Source organism: Suillus subalutaceus, assembly GCF_016647625.1.
Source record: "Suillus subalutaceus strain FC151 chromosome Unknown DFJ58scaffold_2, whole genome shotgun sequence".
In the NCBI taxonomy this organism is placed as follows: Eukaryota; Fungi; Basidiomycota; class Agaricomycetes; order Boletales; family Suillaceae; genus Suillus; species Suillus subalutaceus.
The window spans coordinates 871,217-893,514 of record NW_024540251.1 but is presented as its reverse complement, the minus strand read 5'-3'; the positions used below and the strand labels follow the sequence as shown (position 1 = coordinate 893,514).

Below are 22,298 nucleotides of genomic sequence, written 5' to 3'. Positions count from 1 at the left end.
TAGCTGCTGGTAGTAATTTATAGCTGCGTTTAATAGCACTCCGACAAACTACAGTAGTACCTCGTAGCTACTGGTAGTTACTACGGGACTCTATGGTGACTACATAGAGGGCACTTGACAACGGGGCTACTCGCGCTACCCTCACTATATAGTACTATGTAGTCACTTTGTTTTTTCCTGATGACGACAGATGTTGCAAATCTTTGGTATTTATGATCGACAGATTGATGTGCGCGCTTTGATGACTCGTCTGTAAGGCTGGAAGTGAGTTCGAAGGGGAGTAATGACGGAGACGACGTAGATAGAGGACGTGCGTAATTAAAAGTCGCTACTGAATGTAATTCTGTCATAAAAAATGAGTGTGCATGGGCCGTACATATACGTTTTTCGAGTGGCTCACTGGCAAGACGCAAAGGAATGTGCGCGCAAAGGTGAAAGGGACAGTCGAGGGCAAAGGAAATTGGATGACGATGTGGTTCGGTGATGCCCTGTGGGCACGAGGTGAGTATGTGGAGTGTGAAAGTGCGAAACGTCGAAGCTTGGAAGAAGATTATAATCGATTAAGCGTTGAATTCTAAGTAAAAGCTAAGATAAGCTGTGTTTGATGACACATATAGGATACTGCTCCCGCACCGCGAATATGTTAAACGCCGTGTCATTCAGTCGAGATAGGTGGGGCGTAAAGAAACCAAGTGCCTTGATGATGGGTGTGGCATCCCATATGGCTGCAAAGCCTGCTGAGGTGAAGTGATCGAATGCGACCTCATGAAAGCTCGGTCATTAATATTGTGAGTCAAGTAGTACAGTACTTGCCTAGGGGTATTTAGGAAGTAGTAGGTCACCTTGAATAAGTTATTACTGCGAGGCATGCCAGGTGTTCACGTTGCAATTCCGAGTATTTGGCTCCTGCACCACTTAAGTATAACTATCTTGCACCTTTGTTATCTATCTCGTCCTCCACCACCTTGGTCAGGGGTTTAATTCCGGACATGTATCTAGATGAGCCTCATGTTGATGTGACTGTCTCCGGATTTGAAACGATATCCACTTGAATGTTGCCGTGAGTCACAGGGTACCAGAAACCGATCCACATAAAATGCCTACGCACGAATGATGGATCATTGGCACGAACACAATCTCACAAATGTCTTCACTCAATCAACCCACCAGCTGGACCCCTGCGCAAGCAGCGGCTCTTAATGACATCCGCACTACTATCAGTGCTTCCAAGCCTCCGTTCGGTCAGGCCAAATCCCCTGCTGAGCGTGCACGGGTGCCCACTGAAGGAGTCCCAGAAGGAGTTCGCATCTCTTGCGAATTAGCTCCTCCTTCCTCTCAGATCCCTGCGTCCATTCACTCCACCTCGATCCAACCGGGTCAGGTTCCCGTCTTCTTTTACACTGATGCGCATTCCGCGTCCTTGGCTGGTGCGAAGAACGACGTCAAAGTCGTACTTCATGCGCACGGAGGTGGTTACCTCCTCGGACATCCAACGGAACAGAGGTTTATGACATTTCTCTCTCGCATGCTTCGTGCACTTGGGGAGAAATCTGGTGGATCTAGTACACCCGTTATCGCAGCTCCTTCACACCGACTCGCGACGGTCCCCAAGAACCTCTTTCCAGCGGCGTTACAAGATTTATTCTCTGCATATCATCACCTCATCTTAAAAGGCTTTTCCGCCGAGAATATCACTATCACAGGTGATAGTGCAGGCGGAAACTTGGGGTGCGTAATAATTTATTAAATTCTTCTCGTATTCGTATCTCACTTTGATTTATGTAGCTCTTATCCTCACGTATGTCATCTCGCAATCCGCTCTCCCAATGCCAGGACGCGTCGCACTCTTCTCCCCAAGCGCAGACCTCACTCTCGCCTCCCACACCTCCATACCTCATGACACCATACCTCTATCAAACTACCAAGCTTTTACTTCCCAATATCTAGGCAATTTCCCTGCCAACCACCCTCTAGCTTCAGGCATCCTAATTCCATTCACGGCAAGCTGGCCGGAGACATTGGTGATGACGGGCACAGCTGATAGTTGTGCTGAGAGCTCGCGGATAGTCGTGAGTCGTATCCAACAGGCGGGCGGGAGAGCTGAGCTTGTGGAGTATGCGGATTTGACGCATATGTGTTGGATGGTTCCTCAATTCTTCCCGCAGTCGGACAATGGGTTGGAGAGGCTTGCAGGTTTTGTATACAATTGAAGGAATTGTTAATGAGTGTATGCATGTAACATTACGCCTTCTGCTGCAAAGTGATCCATCGTGGTCATGCATAGTGGAGGGCACTTACGGATTTCTGTCATTGTACTTACTAGTAGCATCAAAGTGATTCTGGTCGTCTCTGCAAAACACCCTGCAAGTTCATCACACATCCAAAGACGCATCCATATCTATGCATCTACAGACGTACCGAAAACAAAAGCGTACTCATACCAGAGTACGAATATCACCACATAACACTACCACCCAAATAACAGATCCCCAACCTGCCCAAGCATGCCCCTCGCAGGACTATCTTGCGCATTAACGACCGGTACATGCACGGCGTGAGCAGATTTCTGGAGCACCGGCACAGGAGCTTTGCGAAACGCAGCCACAGACGGCGCAAGCCTGATCGGTGTCCCAACAGTAGCAGCACCATCCACTGCCATCGCATTTCCATCCGAATGCGCTTGTACTTGCGAAGTCTGGATTTGCACCCGCGGTGGGGAAGTGGACGTCGTAAAATCAGGTCCGCGGGGGTCCTGAGCAGAATCCTTCATGCATCGTGGGAGTCAGTACGCCGCTCGATATCGAAAAAAAAAGTATCTTACAGTCCATTTAACGCCAACCATCCAAGTTCCCCCTAAGACCTCCCCATTTCTCCTGACCGCACGCATGGCTTCTCCAGGGTCACGGAACCCGATTCTGAACGCGTTTACAATCTCTGAATTAGGCTCCGGTTCGGTGCTCGCACCAAGCGAGCGGAAATATTCTACGGTGAGAGAATATTTGTCTGGTGGATAGCCAAAGACAATAATATAGGTCGGTTGGTTTGGGGTGCTTGATTGGGTACGAGTTTGAGATTGGGAGGTGTTCAACGTAGAGGAGGAGTTTGAGAGGGAGAAGGGCTGTTAACGGGAGAGTAATTAAATAAAAGTAATCAGAATGAGAACGGGACGCACGCGCGAAGGGGGAAGAAACTGCCCGTTGGGACTCGCCAAAAGAAGACCCCTCACGGAATATATCATTGACTGAACTAGTCGGCGGCGCGTCCATGTCTGTGAACGCTTGCCTTTGCCTTGCAACAAACAGACTTTAGCATACTAGTATAAGAATTAAAAGGTAAACGTACGTGCTCGAGCTCTCAAACATCGACTCGGCACCAAAATGCGAGGCTCCACGGGACAAACCCTTGTTTATTTTTGCCTTTGTCTGCACGACGGGGATTTCGTCTGTATTTTGTGCGCTGGGAGACATGACCTATGCGCCTGATGCGTCAGTCCCGTTTCTGAACTCAGTGAACGGTCACTTACATTATGTTGCGCCACGGACTGCATGAATCATATTAAGAAGTTAAGGTGGTGGGAGATAGGACGAGCGTACCATCATGTAGCCTGGCTGGTAATGTGTCCTGGACTGCCCGAAGGTGTCAGTGAGAGACGTGCCGAGGGGGCCTGTGCCACTCGTGCTGCCCCAGGGATTATGGCTCGTGCTCTGAGCATGCGGATGTGGATGAGCATGGGAGTTTGTGCTCGTTGACATGGTCACTTTTCTAAGGATTCTTAATACGAATTAGATGCAGCAGGAGAGCAATGTCCAACAATTTGAGCAGAATTCGGGTTTGGTTCTTGTGTAGCTAGTTTTCCCACGCGGGTTTACACTATCTATGAGCACTACCACCACCCGCCTCGCCCACTCTCTTCGTGCAGGAACATTCAGACCTGCCAATCGCTCAGTTCCATCATCCAGTTCTACGCTCTTTCTTCGTACCAATGCGTCCGATCCTTCAAACCTAAGGTTCTCTCGCGTCGAGTCATCCGCCTTTGCCCGACCCTTCCATGCATCACACGCGGCGCACGAGTTTCATTTTGATACTCACCACTTCGTGCAACGGCTCGAGCGCGAGGGGCTCAACCGTGCACAAGCGGAAGGCATAATGGGTGCCATGGCGGAGGTCATCGACGAGAGTATACGGAATATGACGAGTAACATGGTCACGAAAGCTGAGCAGGAGAAGGTGGGCGCTACCACTCCCTCTCGCAGTGCTGCGTCACTCAACAGATAGGCAATTCGATCGCCCATTTCTCATTCGTCGTATTATTCGCTTCGCATTTCAGCATCAATACACCCAACAAGTCGATTTCGCACAGCTGAAATCTGAGCTGCAGCTTATTGAGAAGAACGACCTCGCTTCTTTGAAGGCTGATAATGACCGCTTGGTTGCGGATATGCAGAAGCTGAAGCAACGGCTACGTGAGGAGATCACGCGTACGCAAGCTGGCGTTCGATTGGATCTTAATTTGGAGAAGGGACGGATGCGGGATGAGAGCAGCGGGCAGGAGCTTAAGATCAAGGAGGTGGACACGAGAATTGAACAGGAGATTGCGAACTTGAGGACAACGATTCAGCAATCGAAGGTATGTTCTGAATTCTTCTTTTCGGCGAAGCTTGGATTTACTGAACTCTTGGGTGTTTAGGCGACGACGCTGCAATATCTTGTTGGATTTGGTATGTGCAAATTAAATACTTGACTTTAGGCTGGGATGCTGATGTTTTGCGTTTAGTGACTGGTTGTTCTGCACTTCTAATGGCTTACCTGAGATTCAGAGTATAATACGTTATATCATCATCGATACCGTTCCTTACACTCGAACTCGGAGGGCTTCGATTGTACCATGGATCGGGATCGTAACCTAACTTATCATTGCACTTATATAATTGTATGTTGCTTGTAAGCAGATACTACATAGATTCATAGATTCACGTTGCCTGCAGGCGCGAGCTCGAATACTGTTGTTGAAGTTACTCCACGTAATGAACCCCCTCCAGCCGAGCCGAGCCGCTGCCGGAAGCGGCTTTTTCCGCTATAGAATTGCTACTACTTCAGCTTCAAGTCGAACATCACTTAAGCTCGCTCTCGAAAGCTTGCGTCCCGAGGCCACTCATGAATACATGGATACTTGAGGAAACGGGCATATTATACAAATTGACATGATTTCAACTAGCAGTATCTAGCATTGCTCATCAACCGCTTGTCGCGCCTCTGGACCCAACACATCCAGCATCTTGTTCCTGGATCGCAATGCTGCCCTTTCCCTTCCCCCCTCCATTGGTTCTTCTTCGGCTTCGTCCTGTGCAATCAAAAAATCGAGGTAAGCTCGTTCCGCCGGATGAAGCATGTCGTCGAACGAGTCGTCAGAGGAGAGTACCGGACTTTCTTCATTGGATGATACCTCGAAATTAGTTGTATGACAGAGAGATGCAAACAGCGAAACATCCAAGGGTCCAACCGTTTCACTAAGCCGTATTTCCTCGACACGTCGCTCAAGGGCGGGACTCGGGGGTGTAGCTGACGAGTTTTCGACGTCAAGGCCCCTTGGGAAACCGATGGATAGATCGTCTTCCCTCTCTTCATTATTTCGCCTTAGGAGCGCGTCGGTATCTTCACTCTCGTCTAGCTCCGGGAGCGAGCATGCGCTGTCGTCGCTAACGCTGGTCGGGAGCTCTTCCTTACCTTCCTTGCCAGGCGATTCATTAGACCGCAAGAGGCCCAAGACAACGCGTTGCGTATATCCCCCAGCGACCACGCGCCCCTTGTTCCGCTTCTCTACCATCCCCATACCTGAAGCGAGCACACGGCCAAGGTCCTTAAGTGGCCCAATAATGGTGGCAGCGCTTGCATTGCGGCTACATGAACGCTTTGCACCTATAGCCTTAGTGTCCTCGAGGATATTATCACCTTGAACATTCTCTTGATCTTGTGATAGGCATGGAGAAAGGTTCTTATCGTGGTGCACCTGTCCCACGTGATTGCGCGTGAGTGTGACGCCAAGGACCTTTCCAGCTTTGTGATCTGATTTACTGAAGGACTTTCGTTCGGCGGGGGTTAGTTTGTTGGTAGAGGAGAGTGCCAGAGCATCGGTGATACCCATCGAAGTGGCACTATCACAGCGCGTCATACTTGTTGTGGTGGACATCTTTTCTATGATTATGCAGAGTATGACTCGAGTCAAGGAAGAGCGAACGATTTGGGGTGGCCTCCACGGACACTGAGGCGCATATTTATATCCCGAATACTGTGGACGGCTTTGACCACCGTCCACAGTGTGGAAGGTTAGTGGATGCGTCTTTGTTCATCGTTCCAGTGTGCGTGTTGTCTCACGTGACTATGGCCCTAAATGTACGCAACAAAGCGGCATCACTGAAGTACTGACGGGCGCACCCACGTTGGACTCGTCCTGACAGATGCTATCGCATTATGATTCGTAATCATTAACTCCGCTATAGTATGATTGACGCTCGATACAGCCTTTAAGGTGCTATTTTTGCGACTCTTTATCCGAAGAGTCCAGGGGTATCTATCTCTGGTACCCCAGGTGGGTATAGGTGGGGGTACCTGAGGGACACCGGGGTTTATGTTATTCGCTATGTGCTACGTGCCAACGACTTATCAAGCAAACTAACACGTCTTGGCGCCTATAATCCTTCCCCATGCTCTTCAGTCATATTCTCGCTTTAGGGATATCGTGCATTATTGTCCTGCTTGTCGTTTCGGGTCTGACTCGCAGACGTGTCTACCCTTTACCTCTGCCGCCTGGCCCTCGTCCGTTACCAATTTTGGGGTAACGCGTTGCAATTAGATACTAAACGACCTTGGCTCACATATACTGCGTGGGGAAAGACATATGGTTGGTAGCAAACCAATGGCCTCTTTGCCAAGCTCTTGGATTCAATTTCATACCTGATCATAGGAAAAATCATTCACTCCCGCTTACTTGGGATCGAGTTTATCATCATAAACTCCGAAACCATCGCGCGGGAGTTGCTGGACAAGCGTTCTGCGAATTACTCTACTCGCCCCGTTATTCGCACCAATGAATTGTATGCATTGCCGGTTTTCATTCAATTTGTTCTTCATCCACTGACAATGCAGAGCTGGACTGGCTTTCAATACTGTGCTCCTTCCATATGGCGAGACTTTACGGCGACATCGCAAGATCTTCCATCAAGTCCTCAGGGCCGAAGTCTCGGATTCGTACCATGAGATGTACTCTCGCCACGCAAACGATCTAGTCATCAATCTCTTGAATGCCACTAGTGACCTGCGACAACAGACTGAAGGGTTCGTACCTAATTCAGTGGTGTCGTTGTGATGTATGATCCGGTTGACAAAATCCTTGTGACAGATACACGGCATCCCTAATCATGGCCGTGACATACGGATATCTTGCTCATGGACATGAAGATCCATTTCTTACCCGCGCACGCGAACTCTTTCATATTGGCGAACGTATTGTGTCTCCCGAGAAGGCTGCCATGTTCACAGCATTTCCTTTCCGTGAGTGCCTCTGTTTACTACATAATTTTGAGCATTCAGCATGAGGTTGCAGTTGAAAAGCTGCCATTTTGGTGCTTCGGTGGAGCACTTGCCCAGATGGGACGCAGCAGAGAATTAGCTCAACAGCTTTTGAACGAGCCCTTTGACGAAGTGAAGGCCCAGATAGTATGTTTTCGTAGAGTTGTGGATGTAAACTTCACCTGATCTGTTCGCGTGAAGGCAAATGGTACTGCTTCACATTCATTAGTCGCTGACTTTCTCAATCAAGTTCACGACTACGCTGACGAAGACACGATGAAGGCTGTTGCGACGACGGGATACGTGGGTAAGATTTCTTTCTACCAAGACTGAATTCATCCATTGACGCGAATACGGCATCTTAGCTGGCATGGAGACCGTGAGTCGCTACTTAAGATCCTGATTTTTACTTTGATGTCCCGCAGACTGCAACTGCATTGCAGATATTTGTGCTGGCTATGGTGCTCTATCCTGACGTCCAAGCCCGTGCTCGTGCAGAAATTGATCAAGCTGTGAGGCATGATAGAATGCCGTGCCTTGATGATAGGGCGTCACTGCCCTACCTTGATGCCATTCTCCGCGAGGTCCTGAGATGGTATCCTTCCTCCCCCCTAGGTCAGTCTGCACAATTATAACTCTGAATAATTGACCCCCGGCACAGGAATTCCACATGCGACATCAAATGATGATGTTTATGACGGGTACTTCATACCCAAAGGTTCGAAGTCGTATGAGTCGAGGTTGCCGTTGACTCATCTGTAGTTTGATCAGGTGCGATAGTAATAGTTAATCAGTGGTATGTCACGGCGGAGTCCATATAACGGCGGCTTGAGCTAAGCATGGCTCAGGGCACTATCTCGGGATGAAGACATATATCCCGATGCATCACGCTTCGATCCTAGTCGCCATCTAACAGTTGACGGAAAGTTGAAGGACCCTTTCGTCAATCATTTTGCCTTTGGTCATGGCAGGTGAATATTCCACACTTATTATCATTTTCAATTATTCACTGATCCTTGCAGGCGTATCTGTCCTGGTAGGCTGGTTCATGGCTCATCTGGCAGTGTTGAGAATGACGAATGCCCTTGGCAGGTCGTTGGTTTGCAGAGAACAGTCTGTGGACTGCAGTTTCTGCCATACTCGCCGTCTTGCGCATCGATCATGCCAAAGACTCAAACGGGGACAGGATTGTGGTGAAGCCGGAGTTCAGTGCCGGCACGATGATGTAAGTGACCTAGTATGCATTAAAGGATCTGCGGTTGACTCTGCCGAAGTCGCCCTGAACCATTTCACTGCTCGTTTGAAAGCGTGAACACAGCGAGAGAAGGACATCTTCGAGCGATGATGAATTTGAAGTAGGGTTCGTTTGTACTTGCGGTGGTCTGTCATATAATAGCACACGAATGTACAACAGCGCAGAGTGCACTGGATGGCAACGTTTTGCGGCCTCTGACTGTCTCTCATGAACAAGATAATTGCTTTCGAGTCCGTTGACTCTTCATAACAAATCTGATCCGCAGTGAAAACTCTGATGGGAGACGTGAGCAAAGTAGGGAGCAGACACTTTATATGGATAACAAAACCCCTGACAGGCAGGCGAGCAGCTCCCATCTAGCTACTGGAGCGAACCCTATATGAGGCTATTTCAATCCCATCGCTGGCGCTCTAAACCGAACACCTACTCTGAACAGTCCAAAGGACCTTTCTCAACCTCAAACATGACATACTCATCTTGACTGTGAATGTGAATCATTTACGACAACGCACTCGATAGTTATAATTTACGCACATCTTTACATTCCTCTTGTATCGTAATGGGGGTTAAAGTGATATCAAGAGACTCTCCTAGCGCCAAAGGATGAGGTAGGGTGATGTAGATATTGCGCTTGGACATAGAGCTTGGTATCACTGGTGAATGAGTTCAGGGGAGACTGTGTATTCAAGGCCACGGAATTCGACCCTCCACACCCGACTTTGAATCTGCACGTCAGTGCCTGGTTGGCACCCTTCGCTTTGAGGTAGTTGAAGCAACGGTACGGCAAGGGTTGCAGAAACTTGCCTTGTTCGGTTGGCTGAGAGCTCAACCCTAAATCCTCTCAACAAGGTCTGTCCACTAACGGAGACTTAGCAGCGTCGGATCAGTCACAGGATAACAGCTTGGAGCAATGAAATGTGATCCGCCTGACAATGAGCCTCTGCCAAGATATGAACATGCACACCGCGTGAAACCGCATATGTATCGTTCAGGCGTGGCCCACCGTGACGTTGGGGTGATTCGAGCCGAGCACCGAAACGAACTGGTCGCGCTCAAGCGAGAAGGTGGCAGAATGATAATTACACGTACAGCGTCAACGAAAAAATCATATTGGATTGCCAGGGATGAAGGAACCCTTCAAAATTCAAGCATGAGAAACTGCTTCAGGGTTTCGCGTCCAAAAGGTGGTTTATCCTCCTAGACTGACTCAATTAGCGGGAAGATGAGTGGTCTTAGCCTAGTAAGACTTCAGTCAGTCTATTAAGTAAGTGGTCAATAGTCTTGAATGCATATAGCGATGAGAATTAAAACACCCAGTGGGGGCGCTGAAATACAGCTGGGACGCTGATGTGAGTGATCTACTATAGGGCTATGAGTCGCAACCAAGCGAGTAAGGTACCTCGTGGGAAACGGTTTGTTTGCAAACCTCAATTGCCAACTGGCAACGTGACATGATGCCATTCACCGGTGCAGTTGTGCACATGGGTCGCCGCAATGAATTTGCTGCTTGTGAGTCATTGCATGACCGGTCACCCGTTGCGAGTCTACGTACCCATACAGCTAGTCATATTTCAAACAAGTCAAGTCGCTCTGTTTCGTGACCGTCATCCCAGGGCCTGTCAGTCGGAGTACATGCGGGATAAAGGAGATATCCGCACAATAAAACATGAATGGGAGGTAGCGATAATCAGTCTACAGGATATGGGTCAACACAACAGCGTGAAAGTGTGAAATGATACGATATAGAGAAAAGCAAACGAGAAGTGGTGCATAATACGATTGTCCGAGTCGACGGCTGAGAACGTACTAACATATAGTCGGAATCTATTAAGAAACGAGTCATTCGATGGGTCACACCAATTGAAGTATAGGTCCAATCTCTCCATGACCTTTCCTTTTGTCGCTAGTGGTCTTTCGGCGTCAGCAACATCCACTTTTTCCGTTGAACTTCCAGACCGTTGGTACCAAAGTACCTCTCGCACTCGAAGGCCCATTCACCGTTGGCGCGTACACAATTTCCCAAACCATCACAGTACTCCCTAACCTGCGAATCGATGGGCTCTCCCCATTTCGGAATGGCTGCCCTGGCCTCGAAGTACTTCTTCTCGAGTTTTGTATGGTGCTCCGTCGCCCATAACATGGCGCCGTTGACATCCGTATCAAACTCGCGCATGACAATTGTTACTATGTTGTGACTGTCATCTCCGCACGCTTGCTCTTTATTGTAGGATGTGACGTCCTGTAATATCATGTGAATTTGATGAGTGTCATTTGCGATATGTCCGTAAAAAGACACTGACATTAGCGAGAGCGATCATGTCTGTTGATGCCACTACCATATCCTCAATTGTCGGGTGCGAAATTACTTCATCTGGGATATCGAGACCCAGCTCCAAGAAGACGAACGAAGGCCCTGCTGCGACCGTTTTGCGGCGCACGTCGAAATAACTTTGGATGTCACGAATGTGATGTCCGCTTCGGTCCATGGCCTGCTGCACTATGCCCTCTATAAATTCACCGAATGTCGCGATGAATCGCTTCTGGGATTGAGCACTAGCGTTACATATAGTACGTTCCCAGAATCTGTTGGTGTGGTATTTAGGTTCCAACTTTGAATATCAGATAGTAAATCACCCACTGGCGAACGATTTCTCCGCCGACCCATTCCCCTTTGGGACGTGGCTTATAAGGGTGGTGCAGAGCATTCATTATGATGTCCTTTTGTTGACGGACCTCGACCTCTTCCAAGCCATCTGAGTTATCATCTACAAAACCGAAAATAATCATGAGATCACAAGCGCTGCGAACGTGTTCTGTGTGGATCCAACTCTTCAGTAAGTCGTTGACTGGTATACCTTTAGAGATCACCTTTGGACGCGTTTGGGTAGCATAAACATGCAAGAAGACCTGACAAAAGCGTGAGTACATCGACAGTATTATTATGAGCCATGTCTTACTGCATTTGTATCCATCGAAGGCTTGTTGGGCTTTGGGGCTGAGGACTTTAAAGCTTTCAAGCCAAGCAGATGATTCAGCATCAACTTCAGAATAGTGCTGATTGAGAAGACGGGGAAATGGCCATCTTGCGAGTAGGTCAGGTATGAAGATTTTCTTCAGAAGTTGATCACATCCATCGCAGGCATTGACAGTCACAGATCCCCCAGCAATGGGACGATCAGAAGCAACCATATTGTGTTGGTCCATGGTCAACTGTGCTCCTAGACCTGACACTAGATGCGCGATCCAGGAAGGGAGAGTGTTGAACATAGAAATTGACATGCTGAAAGAACTAGGTTTGTATCCATACATGCACTGACCAGATTTTATAGCTGCGAATCAGTGCTGCCGCTGTCGAGTCGGTCCTGGCCCATCTGTACAACACCCCTCTCGCTTAGCAGTGAAAGAAGTTACGAATGCTTAAGCGTTTACGGCTCGCTGATGCGGCTTACCGATTGGTGGAGATCGTGCAACAGTGAGGTAAAATTCGGTAGAACTAGATTGCCTTATCCCGATGCCGAGATAGTTTATGTAACACATTAATCGGCGAAAGCTCACCTTCCTGCGTCAAAATTGTGAGAGTTCTGACAGCCTGCAGTATTCCGTGTGCAGCAGCCTGCTGATCAGCATTTGCGAGATCTTTAGCCCTCACATTTACAGCGTGCTTGCCAGTGCACGCAGTCCCCTGATGTGTTATCATTCGAATCTTTCTTGGTTCCTTCGAACTCGGACTTGGCACAAACATTACAGCGGTTTCTGGTACCCTGTGATCAGTCGCACCTTACTCGGTTTCTTCAAACCCTGCACAGACAAAGTCCGAATACCCTCACGTCATTCACAATGAAAAGACCCCAGGCTCTGCTCGACATGTTCGCTTCAGTTTAATGCTGCGTTTATTATCAAGCGGTATACTGAAGATATTACGCGCGCATGTCCAGCTACCATGAACGGCAATGAGCAGGCTCACCGCAATATTAACCGTGACGGCGTGAACTTGACACTTCTGAAGTTCTAGGTGGCATTATGAGAGGTCGAACCTTTGACGGCCGAGCAGCGCAGAGCATTGATGTTCATGTGTCATTGGGCATTGGCACTCGTGATTGTCACAGGTTCCACTCATGTTTAACGAATTGACAAAGGTTTCATTGTCATATCCTAGCAAGCGTGACATGTCATATTTATTTGATGAAGGTCTCATGGTTTAGGGCAAGCGGAGTCCCCCAGCTCCATGCTCGGGGGACTCGGTCACATTTTATTATAGACAGAGTCGCAGAATACAAAGCATTGAGTAGACGCTAATAGCCGGAAACTCGAGAGAAAGAAAATGAGACTAACTAGAGAGATTGAGACTCGAGAGAGACGAGACGAGCTAGGGTCTCGGTTATCCAAGCCCCGGTAAAGGTAGCGAGGCAGAATTTTGAAAAAGTCGCACTGCAGTTTGTTATGCAACACACTAGTGTAATGAGCAAACAAAGTCAAGCGAGTTGAGGCGATACCTCTACAGGCGTGCTCAATTCTTACGATACGTCCAACACAAAGTTCGTAATCCGCACACCCCACGTGCACACAATATGAAAAGACCCTCCGTTCAACATCTTCGCTTCAGCTCGCGAAGTTCAAATCCCGTTCCTGTGATCGGGTATCTCAGATCGAATCTGATTTTAATTAAGCAAAGAGTACTTTGAGCACTCTTACAATGTGTAACACTGGTAGGTCCAAGTACAGAACTCCAGTTGATTGCTTCTGATATTTTCGTTGATCTCAGCTCAATATATGAAACGAATCTGTTAGCTCATGATGCTGGTAGCGAGCGCTAGTGATGCGGAGGTTCGGTTCTGAACCGCGATTCGAACCAGACCACGGTCCAGTTCAACGTTCAGAGTATAGGCTGAACTGGACCGATGACGGTCCGGTTCAGCGTTCAGCAAATATTCCTTGAACGCGTCCGAACGCGTTCGAACATTTTTTGAACGCTGATATTTGTGTTCTATCTGAAGTGTGAGGCACAACCACGTGAATAGAATGAGGTCAACACATGGCCGAGGGAATCGAGCGGAGCATAGCCTCGAGCTCATATATCTACATCACATATCACCCATTCGACGGAGGCACTGAACGAACGGTTTTTCCTTTCCCCCCACCAAACCTCACCAAACGATCGGTTCTAGTGCCAGGTATCACGGCGACGGAGATGAACGTTAGGGGCGCGTGACGCCGAGACTGAGATTCGATCCGAGTCTGAGATACCCGATCACAGGAACGGAATTTGAACTTCGCGAGCTGAAGCGAAGATGTTGAGCAGAGTCTGTCTTTTCATATTGTGAATGACGTGGGGTGTGCGGACTTTGTGCGCTCATTTAATGTTTGTGCCAAGGAACCGAGAAAGGTGCGAATAATAACATGGTTACCATAAACTCTTTGACGGCATCAGTCATCTATGCCACACTAGATCATTCTTATGGTCATGGTATTCTTGTTCTTGCCATACATGTGTTGTAATTAGGGTTGAGCACAGGTGGACCCGCGGGTCGCTGGAGCCACACCTCACCCGCTACGGTACGGGTGTACACCGACCCGCCAATTCTACGGATATGAGCGGTGTTTGCGGTATACCGCGGTTTTTTCACAGACCCGCGGGTCGTATAGTATTTTCGAGTCCTGGAGACAGCAAACACCTCCGATTCTCATCTACATTTTTGTGCTGCGCAGGGGAAGAAGTGGCAAAAATGACCATTCACGCCTACAGCAACATGATTGATGTCAAAAAATGCATAGACAGGTAAACACCAATTCTTCTTGAGTTTTTCTGTATTGAATTGGTAAGGCACTGACATAGTATAGTAGTATCAGCAGAGGTCCCGAATCCAGGTGTTCTTCGTTATCAGACTCCGTCGTCGCCGTGTCAATAGCATTGACATCAATTACAGATGGCTCGGGCGATGATGACGGTGATATCGAAGACGATTTTGACAAGCATGAATGAATGGAAGACTCGTCAGCCTTCTTTAAGCGGCACACAATCCACTGGAACATCAGCTTAACCAACACAGTAGGTTGTCACTTCGAATCGACATTGCTACTCGATGAACCTGCGGGTCGAAGCTTCGAAAGTATGGGTGGATGTAGATTTGATGTTCTGGGGACGAGTGACATGGTGACGACAGCTCCAAGTCCGGGAGGTTGAAAATTTTGACCCTCGCACCCTCGGACAAGCTGAGGGTTCCACACCCGTCCAACACCGCAAACCGGCACGGTGTACGTGCGGGTCTCCATAACCTACACCGTACCCATACCCGCTACACCCGTCAGCGACACACCGCGGTTTTACTCGTACCGTGTTCTACCCTATGTATCCATCCCATTCGCTGTTGAGCCTGTCGGTACAATATTACCAGGGGTGGCGGGACCCCTCAAAATTCCTACCTCAGGGTTTCGCGTCCATAAGGTGGTCTGTCCTCCTAGACTGACTCAATTAGCAGGAAGATGACTAGTAGTCATAAGCTCAGTCAGTCTTGAATACCTATAGCGACGTGAATTGAAATACCAAGTGAGGGCACTCTATATACGCGCTTGCATTGCGGCTACATGAACGCTTTGCACCTATAACCTTAGTGTCCTCAAGGATATTATCACCTTGAACATTCTCTTGATCTTGTGATAGGCATGGAGAAAGGTTCTTATCGTGGTGCACCTGTCCCACGTGATTGCGCGTGAGTGTGACGCCAAGGACCTTTCCAGCTTTGTGATCTGATTTACTGAAGGCCTTTCGTTCGGCGGGGATTAGTTTGTTGGCAGAGGAGAGTGCCAGAGCATAGGTGATACCCGTCGAAGTGGTGCTATCGCAACGCGTCATATTTGTTGTGGTGGACATTTTTTCCATGATAATGCAGGGTATGACCGGAGTCAAGGAAGAGCGAACGATTTGGGGTGGCCTCCACGGACACTGAGGCGCATATTTATATCCCGAATACTGTGGACGGCTTTGACCACCGTCCACAGTGTGGAAGGTGAGTGGAATCTGGATGTGTGTTTGTTCATCGTGCACCAGTGGCGTGTTGTCTCACGTGATTATGGCCCTAAATGTGCGGCATCACTGAAGTGTGATGGGCGCAACCACGTTGGACTCGTCCTGACAGATGGCCTAACGCATTATGCATATTATGATTCACAATCATTAACGCCGCTCTAGTATGATGACAGTTAGGGGATATTGTTCAATGTTGCAACGCTGACCAATGTCTAGAATTTCACCTGCACATATGACGCTCGATACAGCCTTTAAGGTGCTATTTTTGCGACTCTTTATCCGGAGGGGTATCTATCTCTGGTACCCCAGGTGGGGGTACCTGAGGGTGATACACCGGGGTTTATGCCATCCCTATGTTACATGCCAAAGACTTATCAAGCAAACCAACATGCATGTCTTGGCGCCTATAATCCCTCCCCATGTTTTTCACTCATATATTCGCTTTAGGGATATTGTGCATTATTGCCCTGGTTGTCGCTTCGGGTCTGACTCGCAGACGTGTCTACCCTTCACCTCTGCCGCCTGGCCCCCGTCCGTTACCAATCTTGGGTAATGCGTTGCAATTGGATACTAAACGACCTTGGCTCACATATACTACGTGGGGAAAGATATATGGTCGGTAGCAAACCAATGACCTCTTTACCAAGCTCTTGGATTCAAATTCATGCTTGGTCACAGGGAAAATCATTCACTCCCAAATACTTGGGATCGACTTTATCATCATAAACTCCGAAACCGTCGCGCGGGAGTTGCTGGACAAGCGTTCTGCGAATTACTCTACTCGCCCCGTTATTCGCACCAACGAATTGTATGCATTGCCGGTTTTCATTCAATTTGTTCTTCATCCACTGACAATGCAGAGCTGGACTGGCTTTCAATACTGTAGTCCTTCCATATGGCGAGACTTTACGGCAACATCGTAAGATCTTTCATCAAGTCCTCCGGGCCGAAGTCTCGGTCTCGTACCACAAGATGTACTCTTGCCACGCAAACGATCTAGTCATCAATCTCTTGAATGCCACTAGTGACCTGCGGCAACAGACCGAAGCGTTCGTATCTGATTCAGTGATATCGCTGTGATGTATGGTCCAGTTGACAATCAATCCTTGTGACAGATACACGGCATCCCTAATCATGGCCGTGACATACGGATACCTTGCTCATGGACATGAAGATCCATTTCTTACCCGCGCACGCGAACTCTTTGATATTGGCGAACGTATTGTGTCTCCCGAGAGGGATGCCATGTTCACAGCCTTTCCTTTCCGTGAGTGCCTCTGTTGACTACATCATTTTCAACATTCAGAATGAAGTTGCAGTCGAAAAGTTGCCGTTTTGGTGCTTCGGTGGAGCATTTGGCCTGATGGGACGCAGTAGAGAATTAGCTCAACAACTTTTGAACGAGCCCTTTGACAAAGTGAAGGCACAGATAGTACGTTTACGCAGAGTTGTGGATGGAAATTTCACCTCATCTGTTTGCGTGAAGGCAGATGGTACTGCTTCACACTCATTAGTCGCTGACTTTCTCAGTCAAGTTCACGACGACGCTGACGAAGACACGATGAAGGCTGTTGCGACGACGGGATACATGAGTAAGATTTCTTTCTACCAAGACTGAATTGACGTGAATGCGGCATCTTAGCTGGCATGGAGACCGTGAGTCGCTACTTAAGATCCTGATTTTACTTTGATGTCCCGCAGACTGCATCTGCATTGCAGACATTTATGCTGGCTATGGTGCTCTATCCTGACGTCCAAGCCCGTGCTCGTGCAGAAATTGATCAAGCTGTGAGGCATGATAGAATGCCGTGCCTTGATGATAGGGCGTCACTGCCCTACCTTGATGCCATTCTCCGTGAGGTCCTGAGATGGTATCCTCTCGCGCCTCTAGGTCAGTCTGCACAATTATAACTCTGAATAATTGACCCCTGGCACAGGAATTCCACATGCGACATCAAATGATGATGTTTATGACGGGTACTTCATACCCAAAGGTTCGAAGTCGTATGAGTCGAGGTTGCTGTTGACTCATCTGTAGTTTGATCAGGTGCGATAGTAATAGTCAATCAGTGGTATGTCACGGCCGAGTCCATATAACGGCGACTTGAGCTAAGCATGGCTCAGGGCACTATCTCGGGATGAAGACATGTTTCCCGATGCATCACGCTTCGACCCTAGTCGCCATCTAACAGTTGACGGGAAGCTGAAGGAACCTTTCGTCCACCATTTTGCCTTTGGTCATGGCAGGTGAATATTCCACACTTGCTATCATTTTCAATTATTCACTGACCCTCGCAGACGTATCTGTCCTGGTAGGCTGATTCATGGCTCATCTGGCAGTGTTGAGAATGACGAATGCCCTTGGCAGGTCGTTGGTTTGCAGAGAACAGTCTGTGGACTGCAGTTTCTGCCATACTCGCCGTCTTGCGCATCGATCATGCCAAAGACTCAGACGGAGACAGGATTGAGGTGAAGCCGGAGTTCAGTGCCGGCGTAGTGATGTAAGTGACCTAGTATGCATTAAAGGATCTGCGGTTGACTCTGCCGAAGTCGCCCTGAACCATTTCGCTGCTCGTTTGAAAGCGTGAACACAGCGAGAGAAGGACATCTTCGAGCGATGATGAATTCGAAGTAGGGTTCGTTTGTACTTGCGGTGGTCTGTCATATAATAGCACACGAATGTACAACAGCGCAGAGTGCACTGAATGGTAACGTTTTGCGGCCTTTGTCTGTCTCTCATGAACAAGATAATTGTTTTCGAGTCCGTTGACTGTTCAGAAAAAATTCTGATCCGCAGTGAAAACTCTTATAGGAGACGTGAGCAAAGTAGGGAGCAGACACTATATGTATAACAAAGCCCCTGACAGGCAGGAAGATGAATGGTCTTAGGCTCAGTCAGTGTATTAAGTAAACGGTCAATAATCTTGAATGCATATAGCGATGTGAATTAAAATACCCAGTGGGGGCACTGAAATACAGCTGGGAGTCGGACGCTGATGTGAGCTTGATCTATAGGGCTATAAGTCGCAAGTTGCAACCAAGCGAGTAAGGTACCTCGTGAGAAACGATTTGTTTGCTAAAAAATGCGTGACGTTCACCAGTACTAGTGCCACTGCAACCCCGTGGGACGCCGCAATGAGTTTGCTGCTCGTGCGCGTGAGTCGTGACCCATTGCGAGTCTACGTACCCACACAGGTGGTCATATTTCAAACAAGGTCCATAGTCAAGTCGCTCTGTTTCGTGACCGTCATCCCAGACTTCCAGCGCACAAATTTCCCGGGCCATGTCAGACTCTACACTGTCTACGATTACCTCTACTTTGTGTCCCTTAAAGTCAGCCCTTTTACCATCTTCTGTGACGGAGCAAACTGCGATCCTGCACCTCATATTCAAGTTGCCAACGACGGACACGGTGGCGTTGCTTTTTCTTGAGGGATAACCTGCACATATCTGATCCCGCACTACCGTTTACTCAAATTCATGATCATGCCAGATTGTTCCGCACTACAGAACCATCTTCACCGGTAGCACTCGAGCGGTCTCAACACCATTCCAAAGTACTGCGCCTCAGGCTTGGACCTATGGCATTGGCAAACATTAAATTCAACAGTACTTTGCGCCCCGAAAGACACAAATTCATAAATGCCTCCATATCACGTCTGGTGATGCTGGTGAGATGGACGCTACTGACGATTAGTCCAATCAATATTTGCGAACTCCTAGGTTCCCACCTTCAAGGACTTCTGCGACCTCGATCAACTTCGGGAGCTGATTAAGAAGATTTCTGAGAATCAATATGTTTGATTCTATTTTGTCAGGAATAAGCACTCACTGAGATAACATGTGATCCAGGGTTGGGCTGTGATTCTCTGAGGACGAGGCTGGCACTATGAAACTGCTACACGGCTTGCATGCTTGCCCGTCATGTTGCTGACTCGTATGATGAAGATCCTGCAGTGCGTTTCTTGCTTTATCTCTCTGGTACACTCATGGTGTACTAGCATGTGTACACACCCGATCAAGTTCGGGCAGAGCAAGATCACTGAAGAACAAGACTCACACGTCGGGCTTCCTGTGAGGTCGTAAGTGAAAGCGCGTCTCTGACTTTTTCTCTCTCCTATGGACACTCATTTCTGCTTTTGGCCATGGGGTTGATACAGGGTTGATGTCATATATATATATTCACCAAAACACGGCAGCCTGCAAGACTTGATTTGGCTGTGCAAATTGATACAACGGCGATACATCAATTGATACAATGGTGATACATCAACTGTATGACGTAACTTGTGCTGCGCGTTTTACATCGGCTTTTAATCATCTTTTTTGGCACCCTTATCGTGCTGTGACCCGAAAAATCAGCGGGTGGCCACGGGTACTGGGAACTTTAGGATCAGGATTGGGCATCAAGACGTGTGCTTGGTGGGGTTACAGAGGCTGGTAGGTGAGATGAGTTATTTGTTTGGTATGTTTGGACCTTTTGTATCTTTCAATACTGATTTTCTGCATCAGGCCGACAACACGTGGCCTTTTTACAAGACCTCGAGCTCCAGAGAGCTCTTGCGTTCATCAGGCCCGAGCCGATACTCGTTGAGAATCATTGAGATGACAGGCATCCATCATGACATAGCGCCTAATATTATACTGATGTGAGCCACAGGATTTTATTTATACATAGACCTCCTGAACCGATGCAAGTGTGGTAATATAGATAGCAATGAAAGTCAAATACCTCAAATTGCGAACAGCTTTACGAACCTCAATGGTGTTCAAATAATATATACATATGCACTCCTATCGCCGATGCGGGAAGCGTGAGGCGATGAACGCACTGGATGGTGACGTATTTGACATGCACAACTACTTACGGCAGGTTCACCTTTCACCTATCCTCCGAATATGACCATAGTCTCAAACGATCCAACTTGGTGGCCGGTAATTGAATCATATAGCCTCTGCAGCTATTTCTTAGGTTCGTGTAGGGTTAGGCATGATGCTGGTTCCATTCTAACCTTCAATAAGGTTTCGCAGTTGCCACCTGTACCGTGGTGATATACGATTGGGGTGAGCAAGACGGTATCCAATAACTGCTGGTATCCTTATGATATTTCTAGCACTCAGTTTGGGAAAAGAGGTATGTTGATACCATTGCTGGAGCACCTCTTACTGATGGTGGTTTTATACTAGTATGAACTGATCTGGGTGAGAAGAGTCCCGTATTAGAAGATCGACATAGTAATGCAATTCACTCGGAGCAGAAGCAACGCTGGTCCCTCGTGACAATTCTCTATCTCGGTGTATGTGCATTATGTGATGAGCGCCATCTGCAAGTCGTGCTAACTTCAAAATATTTTAGGTACGCTACCTTGGAATGTCATACACTGTGTATGTTTGCAAGGCTACCAAATGATGCAGTACTAATGAGCCTTCTCTCACGATCAGCATTCACATGCTGGGTATGCCTCACATACGCTGTGTTCATTACTTCTGACTGGCTGGGTACAGAAAGTCTGCCGACAGTCTCCGCGACGGATAAAGTGAGTGGTCTGCATCGATGCATATGTTCCTGTCCAGACAGCTACGTTCCTATGTAGGGGTGAGTGAGGTTGCCGACTTGGTTCAATATAATGACCGCAATAGCTGTGAGTTTGTTTTGAATGTTTGGTCCTCCGAGGCTCATCATTACCTGGGGTTTTGCGGGCAATATACTGTACACCACACTAACTTGGACGACCGTGGTCGTAAGTGCCATGCTGAGCAGTGAGTTAACCAAACTGAAGTGTCTCAATGATATTGAACTGACCGAAACATCATGCAAGTCATCATTATCACTCGGTTGCATGTGATGTACCAGCAATCTAGGAAGATACTTGTCTTTCTCATTGTAATCTTCCTGGTTGTCACAGGCGCCTGTGGAGTGATCGCCGCAATAGGAAGCAAGTATACTGTAGGCCGTAAGTTTGAATAATGGTTGAAAGACATGAATGCGCGAGACTCATCAGACGATTACCAGAGGAGCTCATGGTACGCTGATCTTTGACTCAGTGACAGCTGCATATTTATCGTATCTACAGTATTCATCTTCGGTGGGATCTTATGTCTATGCTGGAATGCTGGAATTAGTGTCAATCACACAAATGTTTGTGCTTGGACCACGCCTCATCCTTAGCGTGCGGGACTTTAACGCTAAGCTGGTCACCGACTCCGATGCAGGAATCGACATGCCCTCAATGGTTTTCCAGGAGGGCGGCCGTGTGTAGCACTAGAAATGATCCAAGCAATTAAGACTTGTCGAGTACTCTGCCAGGAGCACAACCTTGGAACAATCCATTCCTCTCCTGTAAGCATAGCTAGTACGTACGATGCTGCCTAAGCCGTCAATGGACACTTCCAAGCTTCAGCCCCAGGGTTCAATGTTAGGATGTGGCCTGCTCCGTCAGTGCATGTGATTAT

The 22,298-nt window shown here is 48.1% G+C and overlaps 7 protein-coding genes across 7 annotated transcripts; 4 read left to right on the top strand and 3 right to left on the bottom strand.

The window, feature by feature from the left end:
• The first annotated feature begins 1,689 nt into the window (after positions 1–1,689).
• On the top strand, positions 1,690–2,378 carry DFJ58DRAFT_184173 (uncharacterized protein). The gene is made up of 2 exons (XM_041379092.1): positions 1,690–1,728; positions 1,786–2,378. Exon 2 carries the CDS (start codon positions 1,827–1,829, stop codon positions 2,208–2,210), a length of 384 nt encoding a protein of 127 aa, XP_041251015.1. The 5' UTR covers positions 1,690–1,728; positions 1,786–1,826; the 3' UTR covers positions 2,211–2,378.
• DFJ58DRAFT_184152 (uncharacterized protein) lies at positions 2,339–3,830 on the bottom strand. Its single transcript, XM_041379091.1, has 6 exons — positions 3,594–3,830; positions 3,524–3,541; positions 3,343–3,470; positions 3,177–3,288; positions 2,822–3,118; positions 2,339–2,764 (listed from the first exon to the last, which is right to left on the bottom strand). The coding sequence occupies exons 1-6, from the start codon at positions 3,750–3,752 to the stop codon at positions 2,468–2,470; spliced, it is 1,011 nt and encodes a 336-aa protein (XP_041251014.1). The 5' UTR covers positions 3,753–3,830; the 3' UTR covers positions 2,339–2,467.
• A 20-nt stretch (positions 3,831–3,850) lies between these two features.
• DFJ58DRAFT_755880 (mitochondrial protein) lies at positions 3,851–5,030 on the top strand. The gene is made up of 4 exons (XM_041388078.1): positions 3,851–4,227; positions 4,328–4,627; positions 4,688–4,718; positions 4,775–5,030. The coding sequence occupies exons 1-4, from the start codon at positions 3,877–3,879 to the stop codon at positions 4,822–4,824; spliced, it is 732 nt and encodes a 243-aa protein (XP_041251013.1). The 5' UTR covers positions 3,851–3,876; the 3' UTR covers positions 4,825–5,030.
• Positions 5,031–5,221: 191 nt separating this feature from the next.
• DFJ58DRAFT_835976 (uncharacterized protein) lies at positions 5,222–6,187 on the bottom strand (the record flags this gene model as incomplete). The annotated part of the gene is made up of 1 exon (XM_041392267.1): positions 5,222–6,187. The coding sequence occupies one exon, from the start codon at positions 6,185–6,187 to the stop codon at positions 5,222–5,224; it is 966 nt and encodes a 321-aa protein (XP_041251012.1).
• Positions 6,188–6,701: 514 nt separating this feature from the next.
• On the top strand, positions 6,702–8,925 carry DFJ58DRAFT_721152 (cytochrome P450; the record flags this gene model as incomplete). Its single annotated transcript, XM_041384780.1, has 15 exons — positions 6,702–6,813; positions 6,851–6,898; positions 6,962–7,091; positions 7,144–7,332; positions 7,397–7,548; positions 7,601–7,713; positions 7,768–7,873; positions 7,932–7,945; positions 7,992–8,181; positions 8,228–8,284; positions 8,338–8,362; positions 8,415–8,537; positions 8,589–8,602; positions 8,659–8,791; positions 8,841–8,925. 15 exons carry the CDS (start codon positions 6,702–6,704, stop codon positions 8,923–8,925), a joined length of 1,491 nt encoding a protein of 496 aa, XP_041251011.1.
• Positions 8,926–10,443: 1,518 nt separating this feature from the next.
• Positions 10,444–12,347, bottom strand: DFJ58DRAFT_740886 (terpenoid synthase). Its single transcript, XM_041387110.1, has 5 exons — positions 11,779–12,347; positions 11,690–11,728; positions 11,460–11,634; positions 11,122–11,404; positions 10,444–11,060 (listed from the first exon to the last, which is right to left on the bottom strand). The coding sequence occupies exons 1-5, from the start codon at positions 12,128–12,130 to the stop codon at positions 10,725–10,727; spliced, it is 1,185 nt and encodes a 394-aa protein (XP_041251010.1). The 5' UTR covers positions 12,131–12,347; the 3' UTR covers positions 10,444–10,724.
• Positions 12,348–16,264: 3,917 nt separating this feature from the next.
• DFJ58DRAFT_740885 (cytochrome P450) lies at positions 16,265–18,480 on the top strand (the record flags this gene model as incomplete). The annotated part of the gene is made up of 14 exons (XM_041387109.1): positions 16,265–16,460; positions 16,524–16,653; positions 16,706–16,894; positions 16,961–17,112; positions 17,165–17,277; positions 17,332–17,437; positions 17,488–17,501; positions 17,547–17,736; positions 17,783–17,839; positions 17,893–17,917; positions 17,970–18,092; positions 18,144–18,157; positions 18,214–18,346; positions 18,396–18,480. 14 exons carry the CDS (start codon positions 16,265–16,267, stop codon positions 18,478–18,480), a joined length of 1,527 nt encoding a protein of 508 aa, XP_041251009.1.
• Between the last annotated feature and the right edge of the window lie 3,818 nt (positions 18,481–22,298).